This window comes from Orycteropus afer, unplaced genomic scaffold (genome assembly GCF_000298275.1).
Source record: "Orycteropus afer afer isolate SDZICR_OR568_19922 unplaced genomic scaffold, OryAfe1.0 scaffold00126, whole genome shotgun sequence".
Classification (NCBI taxonomy): domain Eukaryota; kingdom Metazoa; phylum Chordata; class Mammalia; order Tubulidentata; family Orycteropodidae; genus Orycteropus; species Orycteropus afer.
In genome coordinates, this window is record NW_006921713.1 from 5,995,058 (window position 1) to 6,005,754 (window position 10,697).

General features: G+C 39.5%; 1 protein-coding gene across 1 annotated transcript in view; it reads left to right on the top strand.

Annotated features, from left to right (window-relative positions):
- The first annotated feature begins 3,493 nt into the window (after positions 1-3,493).
- Positions 3,494-10,697, top strand: part of ARHGDIB (Rho GDP dissociation inhibitor beta) — a 9,535-nt gene continuing 2,331 nt past the window's right edge. The window contains exons 1-4 of the mRNA XM_007944462.1: positions 3,494-3,671; positions 4,518-4,601; positions 6,988-7,064; positions 10,143-10,206. Of these exons, the coding sequence (XP_007942653.1) occupies positions 3,494-3,671; positions 4,518-4,601; positions 6,988-7,064; positions 10,143-10,206 (403 nt within the window). The remainder of the gene's footprint in view (positions 3,672-4,517; positions 4,602-6,987; positions 7,065-10,142; positions 10,207-10,697) is intronic.

The window sequence follows — 10,697 nt, forward strand, 5'->3', positions numbered from 1 at the left end:
ACCCCTCCTTGGGTTTCCGAGGCAGTATCACTATGGAAGTAGATTGCCCAACCTTCCTTCCGAGGAGTGGCTGGTGGGTTTGAACCGCCAGTCTTCTGGTAAGCAGTCAAGCGTGTTAGGCATTATACTACCAGAGCTCCGTAGTGATACTGCCTTGGAAACACAAGGAGGGGTCGCTATGAGTCGGCCAGACTCCACAGCACATAACAACAAACAACAACATTACATTTTCATCTTTTTCTAATAATCTTTCCACAGTGAGCTTGGATTGGGTCATCTGGACTGGTATCTCTTTTTCTTATGCTATAGTTAAGCCAAATGAAATGTAATGTGGTCCTGAATTTCCTCCTCTTAACTGAAACAATTGCATATAGTAATGACATTATTCTCTGCTCTTCAAAATAAATACATTTAAATGTCTTCAAATAAATTTGTGCTTAATTGTGTCTGTTTGCAATGAATCAAGGAAATTTAGAACTGACACAAGTCTTCAGATTTATCAGAGAAGACCAAGACCTAGAGGACAGATTGACTTACCAATGGTCTCACAGGCAAATCCTATCCCAGACCAAGTAGCTCTCTTTGTCTCTCTGCCTCTCTCTCTTTTCAGAATTGAGATTACATGCCACAGAATCACAGTTCCCTATAAAATTAAAAAAAAAAAAAAAAACTCACTGCAATCATTTCTGACTCACAGCGACCTCTCCTTGGGTTTTCGAGCCGGAATCCCTGCGGCAGTAGGTTGCCCAATCTTCCTAGGAGTGGCTGGTGGGAGCTCTGGTGGTGTGGTGCCTAAAGCACTTGATTGCTAACAATTCCCTGTAAGTTATTGAAATCACCTTCATTTAGTGACTAGATGTGATGTCACCATCTAGTGACCAGGGTTCAAGCAGGTGACTTGTCAGAACCAAGTGAGAGATTCCAGAAAGGTCTGTCCATGGGGGCTGGATGCCATCCTCTGTTGATAGCCTTCCTAATGATCCCTCTGCAGGTTTTTCATGTGGCCTCCACTTTGAGTATCTGGTCAGGCTCCTGTCTTATCTGTCTCATCTGGTTTGTTCTTAATTTGCTCCTTAATGGTGTCCTTAAATTACCCACAACTTACAACATCCACCCACTGCATCTTTCACTTTTTTCCATTAAGTTCAATCATTTGGCCTAGTGGTGTTTGGACTGTGAGTTGGATAAGTTTCTGTGTTTATTATGTTATTCTCTGAAGTCTCAGCTTTGACCAGTGGCATTCTGCAGCTGAGGCAAGAGTTGTTGTAGAAACAATCCTACATGTTTCCTTCCTCCGCAGGAAGTAGGTCTGGACATTGCAATGCTGTTTTCAGAGTTGGGCAAGGCTCATAGTGTTTGGCTTGTTATTTAGCTGGAAGAGGACTGATGAGCCAAGTGATATATTTTTGTTTTTTATCATCTGTTAAAGTTGTTTTTGTTTGGCTTTACTTCCAAATTGTTTCTATTCCTGTTGCCAATGGTAGTGACACTGAAACTCAAAACCACAACTTGATCCTAGCCACAGATATCTTCCCTTGAACAGAACTTTATAGAGGTTTGCAGAGCCACTCAAAATGAGATGTAATGATATTGCCTCATAGTTGTGTCACTTAGGAGCAATGACGGCTTTACTCACAAGCAGAGAAAAGAGATACACCGGAAGTCGAATGAGAGGCATCATAAAGTGATCTCCTTGCCCAAATATCATCCTTGCTTCCCCAAATATCTCCATTGTTACCATGCATTATGCCTGAAATTCTTCCCTTTTGGTTAAGATATTGCATCTCATCCACCTTTGTAAACTTGAGCTATTCTCTTACAATTTTCTCAGTGATAAAATGAGGAATTGGAATATATCACCTCTAAAGTTCCTTTCAAGGACCACTGGTGGTGCCAGGGTTAAGTGCTTGGCTGCTAACCAAAATGTTGGCAGTTTGAACTCATTACTCTGTGGGAAAAAGATGTGGCTATATGCTTCGATAACAATTCCAAACCAAAAACCAAACTCACTGTCATAGAGTCAATTCCGACTCCTAGTGACCTCCGTAGGGTTTCCAAGATCTTAAATCTTTACAGAGATTTCCTCATCTTTCTCCTGTGGAGTGGCTGCTTGGTTCAAGCTACCAACTTTTTGGTTAGCAGCCAACTGCCTTAACCACTGCACCACCATAACGATTTACAGCCTTCAAAACTCTACGGGGGCAATTCTACTCTGTCCTATAGGAGGGTCACTAGGAGCGGGAATCAACTCATCAACACTAGATTTGGTTTTTATGTTTTTAAGGTTCATTTAATCTCTGAAAACTTCTGACTATGCATGCCCTATGAGGAACAATTCATGAATCTATTATTCAGTCATTAACAGTTCAGTGTGGATGATTTTATTAGGTATCACTCAATGCTCTGACACAGACAAGTAAATGTAGATGATGATGGCAAAGAGCTGATTCCAAGTTATGACCAGGTGTGACCTTGGAACATAAGATCAGTAGAAACCTGGTGAGAGGAAAGAACAAAAAAGGAAGCAGGTCCAGAAAGAGGTGATGGATGGAAGCCTACTAAACTTCTACAATTTTCTCTAGAGGAATGAATTTGCTATTTTGTGTCACATCAAAAGAACAGAAGATCTTTAGATATTTACCCTCTTCTGAGTCAATTCTGACTCATAGACACCCTATAGGACAGAGTAGAACTGCTCCATAGGGTTTCCAAGTCTGTGAATCTTCACAAAAACAGGTTCCTTCAACTTTCTCCCACAGAGCAGCTGCTGGGTTCAAACTGCCGACCTTTTGATTAGCAGGCCAAATCAATCAATGAATATCTTAGTGTCTAAACTATGCTAAGTGTTATGGAGGATTCAAGAGAAATGTAAAATTCAGTATGCCCTTAAGGAGTTATTAGCAATGTTGGATATGGACTATTCTGACATCATATGCAGGTATCATAAAGGTCTACAATTTCTCATGAGTAACATTTTAGTTGTTGCAGTTCAGGGAAAGATTCAACTAATGGAAAGAAGCAAATCATTCTTTTGTCAGGCACTTTGCTTTTCTCTTAAACCATCATAACTGGGATTGTACATGCTGAGAACTTTGTCATTAGCAAGGCTCCCTAGATTTCAAAGACAGTGATAATTTCTATAACTCTTTGAATGGAGGCTATTGGTTTATTGTTCAGGAACTGTTTGTACTATGTTGCTTCACTTGTACTATATTATTCACAAATTAGTTATTTCTTACCTGTTTTATTCAGTGAGTAGGAGATACTCATCACAGTAAAGAAAAAACAGGCAGGCATAAATGACTAGAATACATTATATTCTTATTTCATGAAAAATAATGAAATTGAATTAGGGAAAGTCTCCTGGAAAATCATGGAAGATTATGAAACTCCATTAGGGTAGGATAGTAGTAACTGCAATTCCACAGACATCTTTCACATCCACTGGCTTTGGCTAATGGACTATCTTCTTCTCTCTCTAAAATAGACCAAGATGACTGAAAAGGCCCCAGAACCACACCTGGAAGAAGATGATGATGACCTGGACAGCAAGCTCAATTACAAGCCCCCACCTCAGAAGTCCCTGAAAGAGCTACAGGAGATGGATAAAGATGATGAAAGTCTAGCCAAGTACAAGAAAACACTTCTGGGGGATGGTCCTGTAGTAGTAGGTATGTGGGAATCAAGCGAAGATGGAGGGCCCAAGAGGAAACATAAATTTCAGCCACTGAGGAATGAGTGCAAAGAAAGGGTACCAACCTCCCCCAAGTGTTGAGGAGAGAAATATAATCCACATATGCTGAATAAAATTCCAAACTGTATAATTAAGTCTCCTCTGGAGATAAGGTACAGGTTAGCATTGAAATAGGCAGATGTAACACAGAATTTAGAAAGAATTCTAGACTAATTCTTATAACTGTAGTCTCCTCTCTAATATCTCTCATAGTCTCTCTCTTTTGTCTCTTCTTGTCACTCCTCTAACCATTCTGTTCATCTACATACACAATGACAAGGCAAGGCATGGCCCCAAGATATGGATGGATTGTGCCCACCTAGTAAAGTACCTCACCTATAGCTATTCAGGAAATGCTGCTACAAGTTCCTGAGAGAACATAATATCTCTATGTTTATAAGGCCATCATGACCAAATATGGTGAATTTATCACATCCATTTCTATTTCAAATGAGACCTGGTGGTGTACAATGATTAAGTGTTTGGCTGCTAAACAAAAGGTCAGAAGTTCAAACCCACTAGCCACTCCATAGAAGAAAAGACCTGGCAATCAGCTCTTGTAAAGATTACGGTCTAGGAAACTTTATGGAGCAGTTCTGTTCTGTCCTATAGGGTCAAACTATGAGTCAGAATCAACTCAACAGCTTAAAACAACATTTCTGTTTCTACTCCAGATAGAGATATTACCTTTCTTTTTTCTGTATTCTCTGTCTCCTTTTTTAAACACACACATACACTACACACATCTATAACCTATGCTTACATTCTATTTTGAATCCTGCAGACCCAACAGCCCCCAATGTAACGGTCACCCGGCTAACCCTGGTATGTGATAGTGCCCCAGGACCAATCACCATGGACCTGACTGGTAAGTGGACACATCTGTTCTGTTCAGAAGGGCTTGATGATATTACAGTGGAAATTTGGTCCCTATGTCCTGTCCCAGGCAAAGGAAGCCCTAGTACGGGGAATAGTGTTACATCTGCTGCTACCAGCTCACAAATCATTCCTCTCAAGAGTACACACTATTATACTATGCTTAATGAAGTGCCACATTTCTGTCTCTATTTAATTGAAGAAGGTGCAAGGGTAAGCACTTGATGTATTTACCTATATAGTATTCACTTCAGATTTTTGATATCCAAATGATAGCAGAAGAATTACTATTCATATAAAAAGTGCTGGTGGAAATATTAAGAAGCAAGAATTATGCTTCTGGAATTCTAATATTTATATAACTAAACTTCAGAGCTCTGGTAGCATAGTGCCTAAGGCACTTGACTGCTAACCAGGAGGCTGGCGGTTCAAACCCACCAGCCACTCCTCAGAAGGAAGAAGGGGCAATCTTCTCCCGTAATGATACTGCCTCGGAAACCCAAGGAGAGGCCGCTCGGGTCCAACTCGATGGCACATAACAACAAACAACAACAACAAACTTCAGAGCAATTGTTGCTGTTATGTTAGCCACAGAACTTACCTAAAGGCAAATAGCAATCTAACATCTCCTGAATGATACTGGAAATCCCACTGTTAAATCTTTATTTTTTAGCTTAAAGCTCTGATCCTTGTTATATAAGAAGCTTCCCACATTGACAGTGCACAAATTAGGATGTTAGTATTCACTTTCACCTTATTGTGACTAAGGTTCAAAGCCTTTCCTGGTCTTAGGTCTTAAGGAAATGGAGAAAATTTGGGAAGATGGAAATTATAGGGGATATGGATATCTGAAAGAGAATGAAAAACTAGGGCACAGAACAAGGAAGCTGGGGATCTTCAAAGGCAAAGTCAACTTATTTTACTATCTTCCCAGATCCCATAGAGAGAAAAAACAACTGATACCAAATTCAAATACTGGACTTTTGTGAGACTGAGCAAAATGGGACTGTGGGACAGTCAGTCAGCTCAGCAGTGAGGTGGTTCCTCTCTCATTGGACAATCCATTCTTTACCATATATGGCCTCTTCTTTTGGTCAGAGGGAGGAAATCAGAGGCTGAGAGGATATACTTCCTGTTCAACTGAAATCATCAGAGTAGACACAGCATACAATTCAACAACCCCACATTCTGACATCTCTCCAGGCGAGAAACTCTTTCACTCACTAGGACTTAGACCTCTTCCTGTGTGAAATTGTGCAATGGTACCAGGTGTAATTGACAGTTTTCAAGATAAGGTCTGAATTTGCACCAAGGGAAGTCTGTTCTGATCCAAGGGGCCTAATGATATCACAGGGAAAACTTGGCCTGTATCCCCTGTCCCAGCAGAAGGGAACCCAAATTTGGTTTCTCGTCACACACGCGTGCGCGTGCACACACACACACACACATAACTAGTGAGGCAAATCCCAGAGGTATAAATGCTGGTGCAGGCTGTGTGCAAGTGATCTTGAAACTCTTAAAAAAGAAATCTTTGTGCTAAAGGAAGGTGTTGAATTAGAGTCAAAATTCACTTCAAAGAAAGAATCATGCACACAGCTATTCAAAATACACACACACACACCTGTCTAACACCAAGTTATACAGGGTTACATTGAGAGAAAAACTGAGAATGATTACTACCCTAAACAAAGTACAGGAATTAGGCATAGATTCAGGTTTTTTGGAGTGTGAAGTTTTTATAATTTGGGTGACCCTCCTTAGAAAAATAATATTAACTGGCAAATACAAATTAAAAAGTATCATTAAATTTATATATAATAATAAAAGGAATCAAAAATAATTTTTAAAGCTAGAAAATTCCATAAACTTCACAAGATCCATACAAACAAATGTCCAACACTCATATATAATTTTTCCTATATTTCTTTTTTGGAAAAATGGCGATACATCCTTTAATCACTTTTTCACTTGATCACATACATATAACACTATTTTCAATAGTGAGAATAGAAAGATGATCCAGGCTTTCCTATAGTATGGATGATTGAAGCTCATGTTCTTTATTACTGACAATTAGAAAACATTCTTTTATCTTCATAAATATTGAAAATGTCTTGTATGTTTTTAGGCTTGTCATGGATTTTAAAAAAGAAAAAAACTATTGCATTTTTCATATCTGAGCTGTAAGGAAGCCTCCAGCTTGAGGCATTTCAGTGTGTGTGTGTTCAGAGACCAACCTCAAGTGCTCTGAATCGAGAGCCCCATGGATGATGTTGCTCAGATGGGCCAAAGGAAGGGTTCTGAAGCATATGCTTTATTAGTCTCCTTGTGTATCTGCTTCTGAGGAGAATAAACTCTTTCTAAATCTACTTCTATAGGGGATCTTGAAGCTCTCAAAAAAGAAACCTTCGTGCTAAAGGAAGGAGCTGAATATAAAGTCAAAATTCACTTCAAAGTAGGTATCTTGCCCTCTGTGTTTGTCTTTATAAAGTATAATTCTTTCCTATAATTACAGACTAAATTTGCATTATCATATCAGCATGTTTTTGTCTCACCCTTCATCTCCCCTCCATCCTCCAGTTGTGGGATTTCCTCTCCCAACTCTGAGATCCACCTGCTGCAGAAACACTTTGTTCATTCCTTTTCCTGGCCAAGACCCTCTGCTTGAACTGTGCACGGACCACTTAAGCCAATAGGATCCCTGTTTTTGTGAACTCCTAATCCTCATATCCAAGAGGCACCCACTGCTTTGTATTATACCATTTGTATTATTTCTCCCTTGTACAGCCTAGACTCCTTGAGGTAGGGAGAGATCACATATCCCTTCTTTCTAATATTTCACAGAAAACCTTGCAAATGAAAAATACTTGGTGACTATAGTAGAGAAACACATGAATGAAGCAATTAGTTGGGGATAAGAATAGAATAGATGGGGCCTTAACTGTCCTTCTTCAATGAGTATCTAAACTCAGGTACTATGGTCTTTGGTAAATAACTGGAAATTACAGTTATAGTTGTAGAGGAGGTGACCAAATAAAACTAGATAGGAAATTAACTAGTATCTAATGAATAGACACATATCCCAATGACCAGCCAAAACCAAGGAGAAGGAAAACCTTAACTTTGAAAACAAAATGTTAGAAATGCACTGTTTGCTCTTAATTACTTGTGTTTGCCTTGGTTTCCCCTCGCTTCCATTTAACCTTACTCTCCAGAGCCTAGGCCACAGCAAAGAGGACCCATCTGCATTTTCTATTTGTAGACTGGGCCCCCCTTACCCCCAGGTGCAGGATTTAATTCAGTATCCATGAATGATCATTTCCCATCATATATAAATATGTCTCAAAATATTGTCATTCTGGAAATATTTGTTGATGCCTGGTCTACCCTAGGCACTGTGCTATGGTTCACTTACTTGTTTTCTGTCATGTTATTTATTACCGAAGCATCCGGGGGTTTCGTAAGACATTGTGTCCAGATATGCCTAGAATGAGATACATATCAGGCCTGTTATTAATCACTAATGCTACTGTATTAATCTGTCAATTTAGTAAGTTAGTTTTCATCAAGTGAAATATTACAGTCAATTTCTGATGTGAGTAAGAAGAGAAGGAAAGGTGTGGGGCGTGGACTCCTGTTATGAGAGGGAGGCTGGGAAGGAAGACAATGTGTGACCAGGGCATCAGAGTTATGCATCCAGGTATTGAGGAGGAAGGCAAAGAGAGGGACATTCAAGTCCCTCCATTTCAGAGGTGGGCCTTATTTCTAAAGGAAAAAGACCACTTTCTACACGTAACTCACATAAAGCTGAACTGACTTGACCCAGCATGGAGCTATAGTTAAAAGAAATGCCAGTACAAAAATTTAAAAAATGTTTTAAATCTTTACTGACATTTTTAAACCTTGAAAAATGCCCAAGCAATTTTATACTTAGAGCACCAGCAAAACAGCCTAAAATCATTTCTTTCTCCCTCAGTTGCTTCTAATATTGTTCTCTTTCTCCCAATGAACTTCACAGGACTCTCTCCAAAAACCTGGCCTGGGATGGTTGCTTCATTATTTTCCACTTTTCCTTCTGCCTCTCAAGGAAATGGATGTTGTATCTTTCACTTCCCCAGCTCTTATTTCATGCATGTCTATAAAGCTTCTTCCTCCTGGGATGAGAGAGACATCAGCGAGAGGGTAGCAAGCCAACAAAGAATATACTATGAGTATACATACTTCTTTAAAATTCATCCCAAATGTATTTATACTAAACGGACTCTCCATGAAGCAGTAGAAAAATGGGCATCTCTTTGTTTTGAAGTCATTATTGCTACCCCATTACCATTCTGGTTCATAAGTCTTTCTTCGTTCAGGCTTCATCTACCATGAGGTCCAACGATCTAGCTCAGTGATTTCTAGAAAGACACATTCATTTTCCCTCTTCTTATAAACTACATCTGGGAGTCAGCATAATTAGAAAATCCGCTCTTCATTTCATCGCAGTTGCTTCAATGTAGTTGTTTTTGTTCTGTCTGCTTGTGATGAGTTTGTATTACAGATTTCACTAAGAAACAGTCCAGAATCTAAGCTAGCAGTGTTCACTGCTCTGTGAACTCATCACCAACAAAATAACGTACAACACCAATAGACTCGTTTACTTATTCTGTCAAAAAAAAAGAGGGATGAGGATAATTATTGTTGGGGATAAATTACTTGGTGTGCTTTAATTCTTCATATTGGTGAACAGTTCACCAAGTCCTTCAGCTAATGATGCAATTTCCACTTTAATTTGTTTGTATAGACATGACCACTGTATAAAATTGAGAATCCAGTTCAGACACGTAAAATGAATCATGGAAAAACAAACCATGTGGGATGTCTGTATTTTCATTCTGTTCTACTAAATTTTCTTTCAAAGACTTGGAAACAGGCAGGATCTCACACAACGTCTGAAAAAGACAGACATCCAAAGTGCTTGCCAGACACAGGTGGATTTCACCCATTATTTATACTTGGGGAAGGACCTTTTCATGTGGCCCATCTCCTTGCCTTAGGACTCCAATCTCAATTGCCCTGCAGGCCCAGTCTTCTAGACTTGATTTTCCATTACGGCTTTTCTCCTTGTTGTTTGTTTTTCATATGCTAGGTGGATTGTTTCCCAGGTTATGGTTTTCAGATATTTGCATAACATTTTCCATTGGTCCCTTTGTAAACTTTCCTAAGAGAAGGACAGTCTCCTGGCCACTAGTGTGGAAGAGGGGTAACTAGACCATTTCAAAAAAGAGAAAGATTGTGAGGAGTACTAAGAAAAGCTTTTAATTAACCACCACCCCTTCTCCAAAATAATAAAAATCACAGTATCTTATTATTAAAACAAAATTGGCCAGGTTTTGTGATCTCCTCTATCCAATCCCTGCCTCATTTATTCTGAACTAAATCTTCAGTCCTTTTCAACCTTAGAGAAGATCTAGCAAGGATCGGAACCAAACTATGAGGAAAAGTGAAGGACCCTCTTTAACCTGAATTACTTTGATCCTTTTCTCTACAGGTAAACAAGGATATTGTGTCAGGACTGAAATATGTTCAACACACCTACCGAACTGGGGTGAAAGGTAAGGGACCTGACATTTTTTTTTTTAACGTCTCAAACTCTGCTTCTCGCTAATACTAAAACTTATGATTGTTGACAATGTATAAATCTGTTTAAGAATCTGATCAAAGCTTTGGCTCCTCCCAAAGAAAGGGCACACATACACCTTTGATCTATACAATAAAGCAGAGATGCAGGGCCAACATTCAGGAGTCTTAGTTTTGACACAGGTTAGCCAATAACCTTAGATATTTGCTTTCTGCAATTCAATTTTTTTTCTCATAAAAAGGAAGAGTATCCAAGATAAATTTGTTGTTGTTGTTGTTATGTGCGGTCGAGTCGGCCCCGACCCATAGCAACCCCTCCTTGGGTTTCTGAGGCAGTATCACTACAGAAGTAGATTGCCCAACCTTCCTTCTGAGGAGTGGCTGGTGGGTTTGAACCGCCAGTCTCTGGTTAGCAGTCAAGTGCCTTAGGCACTACGTCACCAGAGCTCCTTGTAAGGTAGATGTT